The sequence below is a fragment of the Pelobates fuscus genome, chromosome 3 (assembly GCF_036172605.1).
Source record: "Pelobates fuscus isolate aPelFus1 chromosome 3, aPelFus1.pri, whole genome shotgun sequence".
Classification (NCBI taxonomy): Eukaryota; Metazoa; Chordata; class Amphibia; order Anura; family Pelobatidae; genus Pelobates; species Pelobates fuscus.
The window spans coordinates 165,669,852-165,693,123 of NC_086319.1; the positions used below are offsets into that span (position 1 = coordinate 165,669,852).

Genomic DNA, 23,272 nt, shown 5'->3' on the forward strand with positions numbered 1-23,272 from the left:
GTAGAGTTGTGATGTGTCATTAATTCTGGGTTGTCAATACTGTTCAAATGTTCATGCACACTGTGCCATTCATTGGCTGAGAGCGGTCAACTGATGTTCTAAGCCAATGAATGTCAACTAGATTGGCTTACGGGCTCTGCAGCTCTTTAAAAGCCAGAGGCACGTCAAGGAGCCAGCTGAGACCCAGGCAATAGGCCTTTTGCCCCATTACTGAACAACTGAACCAGTCTACAGTTGGCTGTAATGGTTATTAAGCTTGGAGTAACCCTTTACTTTAGGGATACTGTAAGCACTAAAACTATTTAAACTCAATGAAGCAGTTTTGGTATGTAGAACATACCCCTGCAGTCTCACTGCTCAATCCTTTGCCATTTAAGAGTTAAATCGATTGTGTTTCTTCTCTTGATGCAGCCCTAGCCACTCACCCCTGTCTGTGAATCACACAGCCGACATGGAAAAACATTTAGATTTTTAAATAAGCTCTTACAGTACAGTGTGTTTAATTTAGAAGCTGCTTTTCCTGCTCTGTTAATTGAACTTTAATCACACATATGAGACTGCTACAGATTCTAGCAAGCAACTAACATAGCAGGAGATAAAAAATTGTAAATTACACCCACTGTGCAATAAGGAAAAATAAGAAACGTAGACCCTTTTTTTCAGGTGGTGTTAAGGAAGGCAGTGTGAATCACAGCCAAGGGAGGCATGGCTAGGGTTCCATAACCCTAGTGATTGAACTCCTAAGTGGCAGAGAATGGAGCAATGAGACTGCAGGTGTGTGATCTGTACAACAAAGCCACTTCAATAAGCTAAAGTGGTTTTGGTGCTTAGAATATCCCTTTAGCTTTTATAGAAGTTCCTACCATTAATGCTTATACATGGTTACATAATGAACAGATTCTTTTTTTTTTTGCCCTGAACAAACCACAACAAACTTTATTCCTTATTCTAACCATGCTCAGCAACCAGACTTCTCTAAATGTGAAAACTAACAAAGTAATGAGTACAAAACCGTTAGTGATTGATTTTTGACTGCTTGCCTTTTGTTTTTTTAGATGAAGAAGAACAGGTCCATGTTTGATCAATTCCGGAGAGCATTATGCTATGATTTTTACAAGGACTTTTTAAATACTTACCTTGGGCATGCTGTTCCCCTAACTGAGCCAGAGGTCGAAAAAAAAAGAACGGAGGTGGCTTTGTGCTTTGATGTCACCAGTAAACTGACTACTCTTGATAACCAGCCAATGAACAAAGTGCTTGGGTTTGGAGCTCATTATATTAAGGAATATTTCACTCCATGGGTTGAAAGCCAAGGAGGCTGGGTGAGACCTGTATAACTTTGTTAGATTATCCAGTTAGTTTTGATTCTTTGCAAAATTCCTACTTATTGTTAAAGGAACACTATAGGGGCAGGAACACACCCATGTATTCCTGACCCTGTAGTGTTAAAAACACCATCTAGCCCCCCATGGCCCTCCCTAAATATAGTATAATCTTACCTTTACTCCAGTCTGCTGCTGCTGGCTCTGCCACTGATCTGCCTGCTTGGCTGACATAATCAGAAGTGTTGATCTGAGCCAATTACAATGCCTTCACTTAGGAAAGCATTGCATTTGCTGAGCTTGTCAGGGGAAGAGCTAGCACAACATAAACACAGTCCTGGCAAATCAGCATCTTCTCATAGAGATGCATTTAATTAATTGCTTTCTGTGAAGAAAGTTCAGTGTCTCCATGCAGAGGGTGGATACACTGAATCCACTGCGCAGCACTGTTCCAGGAAGCACCTCTAAGAGCCATCTGAGAAGTGGCCAGTGGAGGTATCCCTATTGTAATGTAAACACTGCATTGTCTCTGAAAAAAACGTGTTTACGGCAAAAAGCCTAAAGGTAATGACTATATTCACCAAAACAAATACAATAAGCTGTAGTTGTTCTGGTGACCATAGTGTCCCTTTAATCTTATCTGTAACAATGTTACATTATTTAGTAATGCAGTTTTTCTTTTATTTTTATTTTTTAACTTGGTATCCATCCAGATGCACAATATAAAGTATATATTTAACAAATAAACAAAAATCAGATGGGGGAAAAAATAGCAAGCTAAACTATTAAAAGGAGCAACAGGAGCGGGAATTGACAATAGACAATCAATAAGCGGTTGAGTATTAGGAGCTACCTCAATGAGGAAGACAAATAGAATAATTAATGGGTTGATGCAAAAAGAAGGTTTACTTCAACTTTTTTTGTTGCAATGAAGCAAACTCCAAAAAAACAAGAATTCGATTACCTCGGCCAGTGGTCCGGGCCCAAAAGGGGAAGCAGGTTAAGTCCACTAATAGGCCGTCTACACAAAGAGTGCTATTAAAGCTCTCTGAGCATGGAATGGATGCCCTAAGAGCACTCTGCACATAACAAAGTTCCTTTTATGATGTTCTCACATGTGTCTGCTTTGGAGAATTTCCTGGTGTTATAGGATGCCAATACTGGCAAACAAACCTGGGACAGTGAGACAAAGAATCTGGAACTGTTGAGAGGTATACATCTCAAATTCAATGTAAAATTAGCTAAACTATAAAAACTTTCAGTTTAACTATTTTGGCCTGAAATGTGAAATTCACTTTGAATTCTAACTATAGTGAGAAACACTCAGAGTTTAGTTTTACCACTTTAAAAGCACTGACAACTATTACATTTCAAACATTACATAGATTGTTCCTGTCGGGGGCGGAGCCTGGCAGCCAAGCAGCTCAGTCGCACTCTAGACGAGCTCTGGGCCAAAAAGAGCAAAATCCTGAAACCAAGCCACTTCATGCCTGCTTTTGAGCCCTAGAGACAAGGACATACCACCACAGTGCTGCACAAGCAGAGCCGAGGTCAAACATCGGCAGGTTGCAGCCAGGGGATCGATCTGAGGCCTACATGCGGCCTACACACATGGCGTGGGGAAGGCTGCCGCTCCCTCAGCCGACTGTGGCCCACATCGCTGACGATCTCCCCGGCACACTCCATTCCCCCCCCCCCCGGAGAGGGACATCCCGGCGCAAGCAGCCCGCGGCCCAGGACTGGGGCAACATACTAGACTTACCAGCAACATCGAACCCATGAGGCACAATATGCTGGACGCCGCATGTCACCCAGCACCGGGGCCCCCACTGCCCCCTCTTTCAGAACGGCTCGACCGTCTGCTCACAGATTTTTGGGCCAAGCTCGCTACCACCGGGGATGTCCCGGAGGAAGCCCCACTGACAACTACCCCACGAAGCTCCAGACGGCTGGGATGTTGTCTTCCACTTTTGTTAGCTCAACAGAGTTAATGGAAGTGGCAGGTGCTATGGGTCAGCTGTACTACCGCTCATTGAGAAGCATAGAAGCATAGGAAAGCCACAATCTCATGCGTGCTCTTAACTCTAGCAAAGAGACTTCTCAATGAGAAGATTCTGTTTGGAGCAGATAGACCGTCAATGCCGGGAGGGGGGGGGGGGGTGTTGTAGAAAAACTGTCTGCAGCTGTTCCATGTTTTTTTTTTTTTTTTAATTTTCCAGTAGTGTTCCTTTCATTGCTATTGCTAACACTTTAATCTTTTTTCAGGAAAAGGCCTTGGATATGGAAACGGATGAGGAGGTGGAATGAGATGAATGAGATGAGAGAGAAAATCCAAGTGTCCTATTGAAATGTTATAGTTTTTGAACAGCTGAATTTTGAGCCAGTCTGCTACTGAAAATAAATTGACACACACAAATGACTTTTGGATGTGTTATAATTATTGAACTCTAGATTTAGTTATATTGGTGGAAAGGCTTAATAAATAGCACACCTGCGGATTCTGATGCCTTTTATAATTCCACTAATAAGCAGACTTTATCTAATTACAGATACTGACATTCCACTTCTGTAGCATTTCACTTAGACCTCAATTTAATATTGTTGGATACATTTTTAATATGATTTAATATTTTTTAGATAAACGTTTTAAAATGTTTTTTTTACATATTAAAATATCAAATATATCATATCAAAATATTATTAATTATTATTATTATATATTATGTTATTTTTTTAACATTAAAAGGGTTAATTACTACAGTGATAATTCAATGTGAATTGCAGGTATGGTATTGTTTACATTGCAGTAAATCAACATCAACATGACAGTCACCAGAGTTGCTTCCGTCCCAACAGTCATGTTATTCCCAGCTATTCATTTAGATGAATGTGTAGAGAACATTTGATTGGGTCATTGTGGGGTTTTGCCCTATCAGGAAACATTGGATTGGCTGAGATCATCTACACTGATTCTCAGCCAAAGAGGAGTAGAGCACGAATGGGGAGACTGGCATGGCAAGGACTGAAAGTAATATTTGCCACTCAAACTGTCACACAGTGGGGAAATAAATAGATGTCCGAAGCGCTTTAGTGTTGGGAATACATGATTGTCCATGAACAAACATTGTAGTATTGGATTTACATTCACTAGCAGCTGGTCTGTTATAGCACAACTGTGAAACCTGTCAATGTAGGCAATACTGTGACATCATTATTACCTATATGTTGTAAGCTCATGACTCAACTTGGCTAGCATTTTGTATGACTATTAACTGTAACTTCTAGACCAGGCATGGGCAACCTTCGGCACTCCAGATGTTTTGGACTACACCTCCCATGATGCTTTGTCAGCATTATGGGTGTAAGAGCATTATGGGAGATGTAGTCCACAATATCTGGTGTGCCGAAAGTTGCCTATCCCTGTTCTAGACTATAAATTCAATCTAGGGTAGGGTCCTCTGTTCCTTTTTGTATCAGTTTCTGCCTGGCTACATGCTTGTGTAGATAGATTTATTTTTGCATCAATTGTAAAGGTTAAATAAATCATGCACATTTAGAAACATTCCTACAGAATGCTAAAGCAAGGAGGAGACGGATATCCTCCTCCTTCGTTTTTTATATTAACCACTTTTTAAGATAATCACTATTATCACCTCTTTCACTAGAGCTAGAAGACCGTGGTTATCTTCTTAGCCCTAAAAATCCTGCTTATACAGTAGTTGTGTTTTTTTTTTCTTCTCCTTTTAATGTAAGGTTGCTGCTGTTATTGAAGTGCAGAAAACTGAAACTTTAAAATGGGGACTTTTAAAAGTTGGGCTAGAAGTTATCATGTTTAGCAAACTTGATGTCTATTAAAATGAATATGAATCTACTTATCTTGCAGGTGTTTTATTTATTTATTTTTTAATATTCCACTATTTTGCAACACAGTGGAATTCTAGCATAGGTCACCCTACCAGTGGCAGAACTACCGCCAGTGCAGTGCAGGGTGTTGCGGTATACCCTTGAGGATGGGTTACTGGCGCCTAAGTTGTCCCTTACTAGTGTGTGTGTAGATCCAGAGTGATTATACCGTCCTCCATGAGGTACTGCTGTCTCACCCAAGCACTAGCCGAGACTTAATTAAGGGTGAAGAAGAACTCCACATCTGACTTTCTCCACTATAAATTTATGCTGCGCTCTTACAGCTTGGCTCTTTCCTCTGCAAATGAAAATTACATCAATACCCTCATAACCACACACTCCTGCGAACCCAAACGTCTATTTCATACATTTAACTCTCTTCTTCGCCCTGTTGCTCCTCCTCCTCCTACCAACTTAACTGCCACAAACTTTGCAACTCACTTCACTGATAAGATCTCTACAATCAGGGAAAAGATCTCTCACCTCTCTCCTTCCCCTTACAATACTTACCATTTCAGTCTGGTTTCCGCACTCAGCACTCTGTGGAAAACTGCTCTGACCAAAGTATCCAACGATCTACTCGCTGCAAAATCTCGTGGTCACTATTCTATTCTAATTTTCCTTGACCTTTCCGCTACATTTTTCACTGTTGATCATCAACAACTTCTCATGCTCATCCCAGAACACAGACAAGTGCACCAGAGCAGGGAATCCATCTTATCTATGTTCGGGAAATGTTCCCCGAACAAAGATTTGAGGGATTCCCTGCTCTGCTGCGCTTGTCTATGTTTGTGGAAATTTTCCCGAATGTGGACATACGCACCAGAGCAGGGAATCCCTCTAATCTATGTTCGGGGAAATTTCCCCGAACTTAGACCTGCACTGGTGCGCATGCGCCTCACTTATCTACCAATAAAATTTATGACCGTGTCGTAAGAACAGAACACGATCCGTAAGTGAGGAGCATCTGTAGCACTTCTGTGCGGATGACATGCAAATCTATCTGTCCTCTCCTGATCTCTCCACGGACCTCCTGACTAGTGTCTCTGCCTCTCTGCTATTTCTAACTGGATGGCTGCCCACTTCCTTAAGCTCGACTTGTCCAAAACAGAATTTCTGGTCTTTCCTCCCTCAAGTGTTGCTACTCCCGTTTCGGTCTCCCTCCACATTAATGGCGCTACCATCTGCTCCACAACTGAGGCTCGCTGCCTAGCTGTTCTCTTTGACTCAGACCTCTTAGCCAGTTGATCGCCAAATCTTGCCGCTTCTATCTCAAAAACATTGCACGCATCCGCCCCTACTTAATGCCAGATGTGGCTAAAGTGCTGGTCTATGCCTGTCCTCTCTAACTTTGACTACTGCAATCCGCTTCTCAGTGATCTTACGTGCTCCCAACTTGCCCCATTACAGTCTTTAATGAATGCAGCGGCGAGGCTTATCTACCTCTTACGCCTCACCTCTCTGTCAGTTCCTGCATTGGCTTCCCATAAGATATAGGGCTTAAAGGATCACTATAGGGTCAGGAACACAAACATGTATTCCTGACCCTATAGCTTTAAAACCACCATCTAGCCCCCCTGGGCCCCTCTTGCCTCCATAAATATAGCAACATCTTACTGTATTCAAGCCTGAAGCTGTAACTCTGCAGCTGTTTGCCTCAAAAGAAACAAGCAGTCTGCTGACATCATCAGAAGTGGTAGCCTGATCCAATCACAGTGCTTCACCACAGGATTGGCTGAGATTGACAAAGAGGCAGATCAGGGGCAGAGCCAGCATGATTCAAACACAGCCCTGGCCAATCAGCATCTCCTTATAGAGATGAATTGAATCAATGAATCTCTATGAGGAAAGTTCAGTGTCTGCATGTAGAGGGAGGAGACACTGAATGTTTGGATGCATTTTAGGCAGCTATGACCCAGGAAGGATCTCTATCAGCCATCTGAGGAGTAGCCAGTGAAGTTATCACTAGGCTGTAATGTAAACACTACATTTTCTCTGAAAAGACAGTGTTTACAGCAAAAAGCCTGAAGATAATGATTCTACTCACCAGAACAAATTCAATAAGCTGTAGTTGTTCTGGTGACTATAGTGTCCATTTAATATAAAATCCTGGTTCTTGCTTTCATATCTCTACATAATGCTACTCCCACAAAACTATCCTCTTTAATAGTATGTCCCGTCTAGGCCCTTATGCTCTGCTGAAGACTTACATCTTCCTTCAAGACTTCTCTAGGGCTGCACAGTTCCTGTGGAGCTTTCTTTCCTTTTCTGTTAGATGCTCACCCAGTCTCCACTCCTTAAAAAAAAAAAAAAAACATTAAAAATTATTTCAGAAAAGCGAATCAATTAAACTGTTACTGGCTCCCAACTGATTCCTCTCCTACAACTGTTATTTAAAAAAACAAACAAAAAAAAACACACTAAGTCTTCAGTAAATACTATTCTACCAATCTACTTCCCTAATACTACCCTTACCGCTAGCATGTAAACTCATTGAGCATGGCCCTCAAACCCCTCTGTTCCTGTGCATCAAACTTGTCTGGTTACAATTACATGTTTGTTAGTCCACCCATTGTAAAGCACTACGAAATTTGTTGGCGCTATATAAATATAATAATAATTCGGACAAAGCACAAGAATTTATACACAGACCCCTAGCATGGAGTCTCCATTCAGAACAACACAAGACCGCCTAGGCGCCTCTGTGTCTGGAAGATGATTGAGTCAGCTCTCGGTTAAACTAATTACAGTTGCAAGAAAAAGTATGTGAACCCTTTGGAATGGTATGGATTTCTACACAAATTGGTCATAAAATGTGATCTGATCATCACAACAATAGACAATCACAGTCTGCTTAAACTAATAACACACAAATAATTAAATGTTGCCATGTTTTTATTGAACACACCATGTAAACATTCACAGTGCAGGTGGAAAAAGTATGTGAACCCCTAGACTAATGATATCTCGAAGAGCTAATTGGAGTGAGATGTCAGCCAACTGGAGTTCAATCAATGAGATGAGATTGGAGGTGTTGGTTACAGCTGCCCTGCCCTATAAAAAACACACACCAGTTCTGGGTTTGCTTTTCACAAGAAGCATTGCCTGATGTGAATGATGCCTCGCACAAAAGAGCTCTCAGAAGACCTACGATTAAGAATTGTTGACTTGCATAAAGCTGGAAAGGGTTATAAAAGTATCTCCAAAAGCCTTGCTGTTCATCAGTCCACGGTAAGACAAATTGTCTATAAATGGAGAAAGTTCAGCGCTGCTGCTATTCTCCCTAGGAGTGGCCGTCCTGTAAAGATGACTGCAAGAGCACAGTGCAGACTGCTCAATGAGGTGAAGAAGAATCCTAGAGTGTCAGCTAAAGACTTACAAAAGTCACTGGCAAATGCTAACATTCCTGTTAGCGAATCTACAATACGTAAAACACTAAACAAGAATGGATTTCATGGGAGGATACCACAGAGGAAGCCACTGCTGTCCAAACAAAACATTGCTGCATGTTTACAGTTTGCATAAGAGCACCTGGATGTTCCACAGCAGTACTGGCAAAATATTCTGTGGACAGATGAAACCAAAGGTGAGTTGTTTGGAAGAAACACACAACACTATGTGTGGCGAAAAAGAGGCACAGCACACCAACATCAAAACCTCATCCCAACTGTGAAGTATGGTGGTGGGGGCATCATGGTTTGGGGCTGCTTTGCTGCGTCAGGGCCTGGACAGATTGCTATCATCGAAGGAAAAATTAATTCCCAAGTTTATCAAGACATTTTGCAGGAGAACTTAAGGCCATCTGTCTACCAGCTGAAGCTCAACAGAAGATGGGTGTTGCAACAGGACAATGACCCAGAGCATAGAAGTAAATCCACAACAGAATGACTTAAACAGAAGAAAATACTCCTTCTGAAGTGGCCCAGTCAGAGTCCTGACCTCAACCCGATTGAGATGCTGTGGCATGACCTCAAGAAAGCGATTAACACCAGACATCCCAAGAATATTGCTGAACTGAAACAGTTCTGTAAAGAGGAATGGTCAAGAATTACTCCTGACCGTTGTGCACGTCTGATCTGCAACTACAGGAAACGTTTGGTTGAAGTTATTGCTGCCAAAGGAGGTTTAACCAGTTATTAAATCCAAGGGTTCACATACCTTTTCCACCTGCACTGTGAATGTTTACATGGTGTGTTCAATAAAAACATGGCAACATTTCATTCTTTGTGTGTTATTAGTTTAAGCAGACTGTGATTGTCCATTGTTGTGACTTAGATGATGATCAGATCACATTTTATGACCAATTTGTGCAGAAATCCATATCATTCCAAACGGTTCACATACTTTTGGGTTGTTGCACCTGGGCCCTCTCAGTGTGGGTGGGGGGTGAATCTGTTAGTGTCCATCTGTATCTCTGTGTGTGTATGGGTGCAAATGCGTATATGTGCACAGATCCCAGCATTCACATTCAAACATCAACACTACATACAAACACACCCTTCCCATTAAACACCAACACTATATGTAAACACACCCCTGCAATCATATGCCCATACTACATACAAACACATTGTTGCAATCAAACACCAACACTATAGACAAACAAAATCCTGTAATAAAATGCCAACATTATATACAATAACACCTCTGCATTCAAAAACCAAAACTACAGACAAATACAACCCTTAATTCAAACACTACATACAAACACACCATTGCATTCAACAACTGCACACAACTATGCCCAGAGGTGTAACCAGAAACCACAGGGTCCCGGTGCAAAGATTGCTCTGGGGCTCTCCATGCCCCTCATTGTGTCTCATCCCTCCCACCACCAGGTGTCTAACCCTTTCCTGTTTCCATTAGATCAGGGCTTCCCAAACCTTTATGGCCCGAGACCCACTTTTGAAAATGGTAATTTTTCGAGACCCACTTGCTTTTAATGCATATTTTAAAAAGTGAACACCATGACAATCAGCTTTAGAGGCATGCAATTGGCACACCATAGCAATCCGCTTTAGATGTACACCATGGCAATTGCTTTTAGAGGCATAAATCTGGCACACCATGGCAAACAGCTTAAGAGGCATACAATTGGCACACTATAGCAATCCGCTTTAGAGGCATACAGTTGGCATACCATGGCAATCAGCTTTAGAGGCTATAAATTGGCAAACCATGGCAATCAGCTTTACAGGCATACAATTGGAACATTATGGCAGCTTTAGATGTATAAAATTGGCACACCGTGGCAATCAGCTTTAGATGCATAAAATTGGTACATTATGGCAATCAGTTTTAGAGGCATACAGTTGGCATACCATGGCAATCAGCTTTAGAGGCTTACAATTGGCACATCATGGCAACTTTAGGTGCATAAAATTGGCACACCAGTGCAATCAGTTTTAGAGGCTTACAATTGGCACACCGTGGCAACCAGGTTTAGAGGCATACAATTGGCACACCATGGCAATCAGTTTTAGAGGCTTACAATTGGTACATCATGGCAATCAGTTTTAGAGGCATACAATTGGAACATCAGGGCAGCTTTAAATACATAAACTTGGCACACCATGGCAATCAGCTTTAGATGCATAAACTTGGCATATCATGGCAATCACTTTTAGATGCATAAACTTGGCACTCCATGGCAATCAGCTTTAAAAGCATACAATTGGCACACCATGGCAATCAGCTTTAGATGCATAAAATTTGGCATATCATGGCAGTTTTAGATGCATAATGTTGATATATAATGGAGTTTTAGAGGCAGAAACTTTGCACATCATGGCAGTTTTAGAGGCATACAACTGCTTACTCACAGACAGTCAGAATCAGACGTTGTGTCCTGCTCATCCAGGCACCTCACATTGATTATCCCAGTGGTGAAACTAATGTAGAGAGGGCCCTGGTGCAAGTATGCTTTCTGGGGCCCCTCTAGTGCAAGTGTGGCCAAAAGGTAGATCTCCATCTGTCGGAGAACTTCAACAATGCTATGCCAGCTGGGAATCTACCATTTGCCCATCGTTGCAGGGTTATATTTGTGAGCAGTGTTTGAGCGTTTAAATGTAAGCATGTTTGTGTATTAAAAGACCACTGTAGTGCCAGGAAAACAAACTCGTTTTCCTGGCACTAAAGTGCACCGAGGGAGCACCCACCCTCAGGGTCCCATTCCCGCCGGGCTGAAGGGAGAGGAAGGGGGTTAAAAACTCCCCTTTCTCCAGCGCCGGGCTCCCTCAGCGCTCGGGACTCTCCTTCTCCTTTGGCCGTCATCGGCTGAATGCGCATACGCGGCAAGAGCCGTGCGCGCATTCAGCCAGTCCATAGGAAAGCATTCAATGCTTTCCTATGGACGCTGGCGTCTTCTCACTGTGAAAATCACAGTAAGAAGCGCTAAAGCGCCTCTAGCAGCTGTCAATAAGTCAGCCACTAGAGGCTGGATTAACCCATTTGTAAACATAGCAATTTATCTGAAACTGCTATGTTTACAGCAGGCAGGGTTAATCCTAGATGGACCTGGCACCCAGACCACTTCATTAAGCTGAAGTGGTCTGGGTGCCTATAGTGGTCCTTTAAGTATGTGTGTGCATGTATGGGAGTATTTGTATGTACTGTTGCCATTGGAATGTAGTGGTGTACTTGTTTGTAATGTTTGCGTCTGAATGCAGGGGTGTTTGAATGTAGTGCTGGACTTTAAATGCAGGTGTGCTTTTTGTGTGTAGTGTTGGTGTTTGAATAAAGTGGTGTTTGTATATCATTTTAGTGTTTTAATACATGGGTGTGTTTGTATGTAATGTTTGCCTTTGATTGCTGTGCGTGTGTAGTGGATGCAGTGTGTGTTGTGGATGCAGTGTGTGTTTATTGTGCATAAAAAATATACATATACACAATGTGTGTTTGGATGTAAGCATGTTTTTTGCATGGAGTATGTGTGCAGTGTATACACATACAGAGACACACAAATACACACATACAGAGACACACACATACACATACTGACACAGCGATACACACACAATACACACACTTATTTTCCTACACACAGATACACATACACTCATGTAAACAGATACACACTGACACACAAATACACACACACTGACACAAAAGGAGACTCAGATACACATACACGCAGAGACAGGTGAGGGTGACAGTGTGGTAGGGAGTGTGTGTGCAGGTAACAGTGTAGGGGGGCAGGGTGAAAAAGGGTTACAGTGGGCGGCGGGCAGGGGCAGAAAGTGTTACAGTAGGTGGGCAGGGGGAGAAAGGGTTACAGTGTAGGGGGCAGGGGGAGAAAGGGCTACAGTGTAGGGGCAGGGTGAGAAAGGGCTACAGTGTAGGCGGCAGGGAGAGAAAGGGATACAGTGGGGGGCAGAGGGAGAGAGGGCTACAGTGGAGGGCAGGGGGAGAGAGGGCTACAGTGGGGGCGGACAGGAAGAAAATGGGTTATGGTGGGGGAGCAGGGAGAAAATGGGTTACAGCGGGGGAGCAGGGAGAGCAGGCGTTACAGTGGGGGGGCAGGGAGAGCAGGGGTTACAGTGGGGAGAGGGGGGCAGGGAGTGAAGGGGTTACAGTGGGGAGAGGAGGGCAGGGAGTGAAGGGGTTACAGTGTGGGGAGGGAGGCAGGGAGTGAAGGGGTTACAGTGTGGGGAGGGGGCAGGGAGTGAAGGGTTACAGTGTGGGGAGGGGGGCAGGGAGTGAATGGGTTACAGTGTGGGGAGGGGGCAGGGAGTGAAGGGGTTACAATGTGGGGAGGCAGGGAGTGAAGGGGTTACAGTGTGGGGAGGGGGCAGGGAGTGAAGGGGTTACAGTGTGGGGAGGGGGGCAGGGAGTGAAGGGGTTACAGCGTGGGGAGGGGGCAGGGAGTGAAGGGGTTACAGTGTGGGGAGGGGTCAGGGAGTGAAGGGGTTACAGTGTGGGGAGGGGGGCAGGGAGTGAAGGGGTTAGTGTGGGGAGGGGGGCAGGGAGAAAATAATTTACAATGGGTAGCTGTGTCCTACCTTCCTTGATTTCCCTGGTGGTCCAGTGTCTCCCTGGTGGTCCGGTGGGATAACTCTCCGGTCTCTCCTGTCTCGGCTCCGCCGGGTGCTGAACTGCAGACAGTGTAATAAAAGTCTCGCGAGCTCCCTGAGTGTTGCCATGGTAACGCTCTGGGAGCTCGCGAGACTCCTATCACACGGTCTTCAGCTCTGCACCCGGCGGAGCTGCAGACCGGAGCTGCTGGGCAGACTGACTGGAGGGAGCCAGGCGGCATAGAGGGCAAGCCGCCGGGCTGCCTCCTGGTGTCAGTCTGCCTGACTGCCCGGCGGCCCTGGATGTGTGGGTCAGGGCGACCCACTGGGAATCGCCCTGCGACCCACCAGTGGGTCGCGACCCACACTTTGGGAACCGCTGCATTCGATTATTGGGTCTCCGTAAAGTAAAAAAAAAAAAAGTTCAACTGATTTATTTTTGCCTCAGCAGAAGTCGTATGGGGTCCTACATTGCACGTGCAACGTTTGCCATGTTATTATTATTATTATTTTATTATTTATATAGTGCTGTACAATGTGTGGGCTAACAGGCATGTTCTGCCAATTCCCATAGACGCATGGAATCCACAATGTGTGTATGTATATAATGGGCACTGAGCAGACTTTGGTTTCAAATGCTAGTTTCTCAAAAACGGCAATGTTTTACATAGCAAGACAACGGCACCCAGACCACTTTAATGAGATGAAGTGATCGCAATGCCTATAGTGTCCCTTTAAGACCAGTGTAGCCAAACTCGAAGCATAGCTGACTTGGAGAATGTTTCCATTTTGACTCTGTTGGACTTAGGTTTGAAATACACTTTGAATTTTCCCACAATTCTCACTTAAGTAAATAACCCTGTTACACAGTATGATATATCCTGGTATTGCCCAATGTGATGTTATATAGCTGTATGTAACTATTTTAAGGAGGGGTGGGTGGGGGTTGAGAGATCGTAAAAATGTGCCCTGTGTCCATATTGCTTCTTTATGAGAAGTATTTTATTGGAGCAGAGATCACCAAGCATTATGATGTGACTGATGATGGATCAGGCTGCAGAGAAAAGTACTTGATTACAGGTAGGTTTAACTGTTTGGTTTTCTATGGTTTGTTGTATTTTTTCCCATAATCTACACTAACCAAAACACACTAACCGGTATGGTAAAAATTTATATTTAACTTTTTCTGTTTTATTTTAAAGAAGCAAACTAAATCTGCTACTTCTTTATATTTCTATTATTTTTTAGTGTTTTGGTGCAGAACGAATCTGTGAAACAAAAAGTACATTTTGTTTCCTAATTTCTCAGCCGTTATACACTAAAAATAAAAGCCCAGCCAAGTATTTGTCCTGTATTCGTTAGTAAATATCTACTTGATGATAAAGTTGATATGTGATGCTTCCAAACCTATGTTCGTGATTTACAAAAATTAACCCAAGCTTAAGAAAAAAATATAGCCGGTGTAAATGTTATAACTTTTGTTTTTCTATAAATGAACATGAACATGTTTAGTTAATACTGTCTTCCAGTGATCAGGTATTTTAAAGCAAAGTGGTAAAACCTGCTTTGCATTCTTCACTGAAGGCTTTTCTTGGCATTGCAAATGTTCATCAGCAACATTCCTCTTAATGCTCAGCCGTTCATTCTAAAAATTACCTGAAAAATACCTGCATACAGAGCAATAACAGGATATTATCAATTGTTAATGTCCCAGGGACACGGTGGGTGGGAGACTATTTTGTACCCTAGGCAACACCAGCTGCATGTGCCCCCACCCCTTAAAAAGTTTAAATTGCCAGCTTTGTGCGTCTTTCTTCTCATTTTTTGCATGTCTTCCCCCCCCCTCCTCCGCCCCTCTGTTTGTATCACCCCCCCCCCCCACACACACACACACAGCATCATAGTAGGTTTATTTTCTACCCACTACCCCAAGCCCCTCTATGTGTCTCTTCTCATTTCCAGACCCTTTTTATGTCCCCCTGCGGGCAGCTCCATAGACTTCTATTGTGGCCATGCATGTGTTCATCATGATCACATGGCCCTGGAGGGCTTGAGTAGCCCTAAGGCAGCCCCCCCTGACCGGGATTGCCGGTCCAAGTAAGCGCAGGGCAGCGGGAGGACGACTGGGCGTACTATGCTGTCCTCCGGTGTTTAGAACCACCCCTTTAAGGACGGCATAGTACGCCCACCGTCCATGATGTGTTAATGTCCCTGTTTGTATATGTGTCCCCGAATGTGTCATAAATATAAGGGTTTTTTAACTCACCTTTTTCCAGCACCAAGGCTTTGTCGCTGCTACTTGCCTATCCGCCTCCTGTGATATCATGGAGGCATGGCCTACAGCATAGTCCATCCAATGCTCCTCCCACAGGAGCATTGGGAACCTGATGTGCATGCATTGCATTTATCCAAACTTCCGCATAGGAAAGCATTGAATCAATGCTTTCCTATGGTGGTCTCCATATGACGTATCGGAGTTCAACTTTAGTCAGTGCAGCTGAAGTGCCTCTAGTGGCAGTCGGGAAGACTGCTACTAGAGGTGAACTTAACCATGCAATGTAAACATTCCAGTTTCTAAAAAATGCAGTGTTTTATATTGCAGGGTTAAAAGGACAGAGACACTGCACCCAGACCACTTAATTAAGGTGAACTGGCCTGGGTGACTTAAATGTTTCTTCTACTGTTTGCATTAAAAGAGCTGCCAGTCAGGGCCATGCTCACACCGAGCACAACTGAAATGCTTGGTTTAAATGCACTGGGATTTCGCAAAAGCACAGTTGAAGGAACACTCCAAACAAAAGATTGTGGTTTTTTAAATTTCAATTGAATAATGCTTTCCTATGGGGAGATTCTTATGCAAGCGTGCCCATTATTAACACCTTCATTGCCGCGGGAGGGGCCTTGAAAGAGGGGAAATCTATAGTGCCAGGAAAACGAGTTTGTTTTCCTGGCACTATAGAATCCCTTTAAATTGTCCTTTGTAAATGAATTTTGATACACCAAACTGGAGGTAAATCAGACAACTAGTCAGTGAATCTAAGGTCCAGAGGCAGCATTTTTTTTTCATCAGCCCTAATAACAGGGTGTAATAATAAGTAACAATATAAATGACAGTATGACTTGGTAGGTCTGGATTTTCAGAAACAGACAGCAGTCAGTGTGATGCAGTGGTTATGGTACTTTGAATGCCCCATTAAACATGTAATCCTGTAGGCTTTGAGAATTGAATAATAGGTGAATGTCTGGAATTATTGACACGAGAACCACTTTTAAAAAAAGCCTTGGGGTAGGCAACCTTCATCAGTCCAGATGTTGTGGACTACATATCCCATTGTGCTTTGAAGGCATTATGGGAGATGTAGTCCTCATCTAGACTGTCAAAGCCTGCCTACCCCTGAAAGAAAATGAATGAGCTTTACACTGGCCCTCACCTATCACCTTTCAGTTTATTGTTCACCTTATAACCATAAAATAGAGAAACCTGGTACTAATGATGTTACCCAGTGATACCCCCAAGGGACATAAAATAATAATTTTCTACATTCTTAAAGGAGCCCGTATCCTCACCACTACTATGTGGAAACGCACCACCCCACCTACAATTGCAGAAGTAAAAACATTAGTACTTGGAAAAAAAAAAAAAAAGCTTATGGAAATTTGGAGAGTTTGGGATAACAATTGAGGGATTCCCCTTTAGGGCAAATAGGCTCTGTACTGATCTATGCTTTATTTATGTTAATTTGTCTAGACTGAATTCTCATATAGTCCCATACCGGCCGAGAGAAGGTACCTGAACGTTAATATAAAATGTCAATAAAATGGTGTAATTTGTACTTAATACCTTGTTATAATTGTTTGATACCATGTGAAACTTGTACAATACCTATTCTTGATATGAATGTATGCTCCAGATATTGTATTTGTTCCCTATATCATCTATTTCTTTTCTGTACCCCACATGGTTTATTTACTTGTATCATAAAACATAAAACAATAAAAATAGAAAAGGAAGAAAGAGAAAACTGTCATTATCCAATGGCAGGATTTGGACAAAAATAGCAAAATCCAATTACGCTCATCAGTCCATTCATTCTCTGATGAAGTTCGTCCATTATTTCACTTTCAAAAACTTCCATTTGGGGCGATTTTTGTTACCTACAAAAACTACTCTAGTAGCCATAGCCTATAATGGCTGGTGACAGTAATGTCAGTTCAGATGAACGTTCAGAGCAGCTCAAGCAGAAGACTTATCCAGGTTTTGCGTTATTTTCAAGCCTTTCATAAGGAAATTAAGGAAGACTTTGAATCTATACTCTTGAACTTAAAAAAAAGTGATGTAAATGACAACGAAGCACAAATGTCAGTGGATGAGCAAGTTGGTCAATTGAAGAACAAAGTGAGAAACCTATAGTTGTACCAAGAAGACTTGGAACAGAGATTTACACAGAAATAATTGACATGTGAGGGAGATTATTGAGAAAGTTATAGATATTTAAAACTAGTAGACACACTATTTAGCACCATGGCGAGTGATATCCTAGAAAATGTATTAATAGACCATCGAGTAGTAGACCCTCTAGCCTACCTGACAGGGGTCCCAGGATGTGTTTGTCAGATTACACTACTTCCATGGAAAATCAAACAATTTTGCTTGCTGCTAGAAGGCTCTCTGCCTCGTTTTAATAACTTCATGATAACATTTGAAATTACATTGGCACGCAGGCAGGTATTACAACCTAAAAACACGTACTGGTATACCTAATGTAACACACAGGAGGGAGGGAGTTTGACTAACATTAAGTCGCTACAACTGGAAATAATAGGGATTCACTAAAAACCTATATAGAAAGGCAAATGAGAACACTATAAAAGAATAGTGTGTAAAATCCAGGAGCTGGCTTGTGATAATGGCTCAAAATCGCATGAGATAAAATAGAAGAATCAATTGAAATAAAAAACTGCGTACTGTAACTTTAAATGCAATAAGGGATTGGTGATAAAAAGTAGATGAGAGAGAAAAATGGAAAAAAATCAGAAAATAAAAAAAAAGAAATGAGTAATAGAAGATAAGGAGTAAGAAAAAAAAGAGGGCAGCTGCAAAAAAAATTTAAATAAATAAAAGTGGGAAAAGTAGGGGGGCGGGGCCGGACCGCCGAGCTGGACGGTCGCAGGCAGTAGGAGCTCCTGCTGCCCCAACTTTAAATATGCCGGAAAAACTTAACTTCAGCCAAGAAACGACCGACCACCATCACGCCCAAAGCAGAGGGCCTGCTGGAGCCAGGGTGAGGCTGGCTTTTTAAGCTACAGTCCCCTGGAGGAGAGGACTGCGATACCCCGGCCCTCTCCCGCGGTGAGTGGAGCGGACGGCCGACGCACCACTATCCCGCCACACAGCACCCAGACTGGGGCTCGAATTTGAGCGGATCCGGCCTTGGTCCCCCCCCTATGGACCGGGGGGGTGATCCCGGTCCCCACCCGGGGGCATAGCAGCCGGAAAACACAGGCGCCACAGACACGCTTGAGGGCCCGACCGCACCGCACAAGATGGCGACTGCCACGTGCACTGAGGGCACCTAACAAGCACGGGCCCAAGAAGCCTGAGATGACGGAGGCCTCACTCTCCTACAGCTCGCCAAGCGATATCTCACCTGACAGAGCAATAACTTATCGGAAGACAGACAGCAGCAGAGGCTTACTGGACACGGAGTGGCGGAGACACCAACCTGCAGGGACTCAGCTCCATACCCACGAGTCTACCGCCAACCGAAGGGAGCCACACGCCAGAAAAAGCAAACCACCCAATGCCGACCTTGGAGACCGCTCCACCTGACTCCCAATAGTGGCAAGCCCAGGCGACACATCTGGAGAGGTACCCCAGCCTGCAAGACTACCGACACTGGGTCGCACTGAAGGGCTGAAACAAGCACTGGCCGATTATACGCTCACGGCCACCCATGAAGCAACAGACCCACCATGACAGTGATTCCTGAAGAATCTGCCGCTATACGAACTCTTGAACGGACTGGGTGATATTATGATATAAGATGTCTGTAGATAGCTGCCTGGCTTTAACATATATAACGCTTACATGCTACTCTAACCACAGCATACTGTTTACACCTCACTCATCATAACATATACCATGCTAGCGCTTAGGGCACCCTAACAGTGCAGAAACTGCTAGCCAGCCTGCACTCACACCTCGTCTGCAACAACTATGTTTTAGGCCATACTGTCTATTATGTGAACCCACAAGCTGCCTGTAATTATAACACGCACCCTTGCCTCCCCGGGTGAGTCACTAAGGAGCAATCCTGAATAAGCAACATCAGCACGCAGAACACAGCACCTACACATGTGTACCGCATCTACTTGTTTAAATAATTTTATTTAACTTGTATATCCTGCCTGCATAACTCATATAACCAATCGACTTAATATTGTTGTACATCTTATCAGAACGCGACCTTTTAAAAAAAAAAAAATGTGCACATACAAACGCATACCCCAATGTACTTATTGTCTGACCAACACGAGGATTGCCTTTGGGGTACCCCGTGTAAAGCTGTAACATCTTATGCACTGCAAAAATAAAAAATAAAAAAAAAAAAAGTGGGAAAAGTAAAATGTGATAAAAACAGATAAAAGAATGAAATAAAAAATTGAATATTTGGGGGGGCGTGGCTTGGAGCGCGACGGGACCGGCCGCATTAATGTGAAGATCCCGCAGCCCAGGTCTTTAGGGGCACAAATAACCGGTACCACTAGCCACCCAACAGCAGCAAACTGATCACTCACCCCCACCATGGCACATAGAAGCAAGGGGAAGACCCCCAGAACGGAGAAAGCCTCCTTCTTCCTCGCACGAGCTCCGGCAGGAAAACACAGGGAAGACCAGGCCCAAGATGGCGGCGGACCACCCTCACCAAGCTCAGCCTCAGAGGAAGGCCCCCTCACTGTTGCAGGGATGAGAACCCTGATGGCAGAGCTCTCTGACAAACTGCAGGCAAGCATTAAAGTGCAGATGCATGAGCTCACCACAGATCTCAGAAAGGAGCTGCTGGAAATTGGGAGCAGGACAGCCCATGTAGAAAAATCACTGGAGGATTTTTCAGTGGCCCATAACAGCCTTGCAGACAAGCTACAAGAACTGGAGACCTCGTTAGAGACCCAGAAACGCAAAGTCGCAGATCTGGAAGATAGATCCAGGAGGAACAATCTTCGTTTCAGAGGTATACCAGAATCAGTTCAAACCACAGAATACCTGCTCAAATACCTGACTGACCTGTTCCAGGAATTAATCCCAGCTACCCACCCAGACCTCTTGGTAATCGATAGAGCCCACCGCCTGCGCAGACCTAACCACCTACCTGCCACTACAGCGAGAGATGTAATTGCACGCATCCACTTCTACCACATGAAAGAGCGCATTACAAAAGCCTGCAGAAATGCCTCCCTTCCTGAACCATACGCTCACATCAAAGTCTTCGCAGACCTGTCCGCTGCCACACTGCAGTTTAGAAAATCGATGTCCCTGATCACTACCACGCTCTGATCCAATGATATCAGCTACCGATGGGGATATCTGGCGAAGTTGCTGGTGCAGAAGCAGGCGGTGATCCATGCCGTAGCGACGGAAACTGATGGCCTAAAAAAGCTACAGGACTGGGGTATACCGCTACCTACGCCTCTGGCGTCCTCACCGGCTAAAGTCCCCAGACTGAAGCCGGAATGGACTCCCACCTAAGCAGGGCCGGTGCAAGGATTTTTGCCGCCCTAGGAAAAAAAATTTTTGCCGCCCCCCCATATGTCCAGCCCACCATGTGACATCACAATGCCCCGCCCATATGCTCTGCCATATGGGCCAACGCCAGTCTTCACAAAGTGTCTTATCTGAAAAGACAGTGTGTTTACATTAAAAAGCCTACAGGCACAGGCTATAGACACCAGAACCACTACATTATGCTGTAGTGCTTCTGGTGACTATAGTATCCATTTAATGTGAGGTAAATTAGAGATTAGTGCCACTAATAATATATTGGATTTCCTACTTACCACCAGATGAGGACAAGAGGCTGATGATGGGCTCAGTCTGGCTCCACAGGTCTGGTGTAGAAGAGGCTCTCTGGAGACTGTTTTTAACAGTGCTCACAACAATTAACGAACAAGAAGCAGCTCCATTTTTTAGGGCCCCTTACACAGCTCAAGGTCTGGGCCCCCAGGGGGCATACGCCTACAATGCCCACCCATAAATCCACCTACATGGCCCATCCATGAGTTGGGGATGTTTTATGTGTGCAATTTGTGTAAGGGATGTAGTGTGTTTATAGGGGATGTAGTGTGTGTTTGCGTGTAAGGAATGCATTGTATGTTTCTGTGTGTGTGTGTGTAAGGGGTGCAAGGTTTGTTTCTGTGTATGTAATTGAATGCAGTGTGTGTCTGTAAGGGGTGCATTAATTATGTAAGAGAACGTAAGGGATGAATTGTGTGTTTCGGGTGTGTCTGTGTGTGAGTAGGAATGCATTGTATGTTTCTGTGTGTGTGTGGGGGGATGCATTGTGTATGTGTGTAGTGTAAAAGAGAGGGTTTGTGGGGTAGGATAGGGACTGAGATGGGAACAACTTTCTTTTTTTTTTTTTAAATTCATAGTGCTCTCCCCTCAATTATTGATTTCCCCTTCCCTTCTGTCCCTCCGTGTTCTCCCCTTCTGTCACTTAGTGCTCTCCCTTGGCCCCCTGTCCCTCTGCAGTCCCCCTTGGTGGTCTTCTCACTCCCCCCTCCCCCCTTAGTGGTCCTCCCTCTCCCAAACCCCTTAGTGGTCCTCCCTCTCCCAAACCCCTTAGTAGACATTCCCCTACTCCCCCCACCCCCTTAGTGGTAATCACCCTCCTCCCCTCTCCTTAGTAGTCTTCCCTCCTTCCCCCCCCTTTGGTGGTCCTTCCCCTCCTTAGTGGTCCTTATCCCCCCTCCCCTAGTGGTCCTTATCCCCCCCAACCTCCCATAGTGGTTCTTATCCCCCCTCCCTCCCTCCCCTAGTGGTCCTTATCCCCCCTCCCCTAGTGGTCCTTATCCCCCCCTCCCCTAGTGGTCCTTATCCCCCCAACCTCCCATAGTGGTCCTTACCCCCCCTCCCATAGTGGTCCTTACCCCCCCCTCCCTCCCATAGTGGTCCTTATCCCCCCCCCTCCCTCCCATAGTGGTCCTTATCCCCCTCCCTCCCATAGTGCTCCTTATCCCCCCCCTCCCTCCCATAGTCGTCCTTATCCCCCCCTCCCTCCCATAGTGGTCCTTATCCCCCCTCCCTCCCATAGTGGTCCTTATCCCCCCCCCTCCCTCCCATAGTGGTCCTTATACCCCCCCTCCCTTAGTGGTCCTTATACCCCCCCTTAGTGGTCCTTATACCCCCCCCTTAGTGGTCCTTATAACCCCCCCTCCCTTAGTGGTCCTTATACCCCCCCTCCCTTAGTGGTTCTTATAGCCCCCCCCCTCCCTTAGTGGTCCTTATACCCCCCTCCCTTAGTGGTCCTTATAGCCCCCCCTCCCTTAGTGGTCCTTATACCCCCCTCCCTTAGTGGTCCTTATACCCCCCCCTCCCCTAGTGGTCCTTATCCCCCCCAACCTCCCATAGTGGTTCTTATCCCCCCTCCCTCCCTCCCCTAGTGGTCCTTATCCCCCCTCCCCTAGTGGTCCTTATCCCCCCCTCCCATAGTGGTCCTTATCCCCCCCAACCTCCCATAGTGGTCCTTACCCCCCCTCCCATAGTGGTCCTTACCCCCCCCCTCCCTCCCATAGTGGTCCTTATCCCCCCCCTCCCTCCCATAGTGGTCCTTATCCCCCTCCCTCCCATAGTGCTCCTTATCCCCCCCCTCCCTCCCATAGTGGTCCTTATCCCCCCCCTCCCTCCCATAGTGGTCCTTATCACCCCCTCCCTCCCATAGTGGTCCTTATACCCCCCCTCCCTCCCATAGTGGTCCTTATACCCCCCTCCCTTAGTGGTCCTTATACCCCCCCTTAGTGGTCCTTATACCCCCCCTT

General features: G+C 44.8%; 1 protein-coding gene across 2 annotated transcripts in view; it reads left to right on the forward strand.

Annotated features, from left to right (window-relative positions):
• BCL2L14 (BCL2 like 14) overlaps positions 1-3,791 on the forward strand; it is a 48,916-nt gene extending 45,125 nt beyond the window's left edge. For both annotated transcript variants that reach the window (XM_063445318.1, XM_063445319.1), the window contains exons 5-6: positions 1,056-1,322; positions 3,588-3,791. In XM_063445318.1, coding sequence (XP_063301388.1) covers positions 1,056-1,322; positions 3,588-3,629 — 309 coding nt within the window. In that variant the 3' untranslated portion in view covers positions 3,630-3,791. The remainder of the gene's footprint in view (positions 1-1,055; positions 1,323-3,587) is intronic.
• Positions 3,792-23,272: the final 19,481 nt, after the last annotated feature.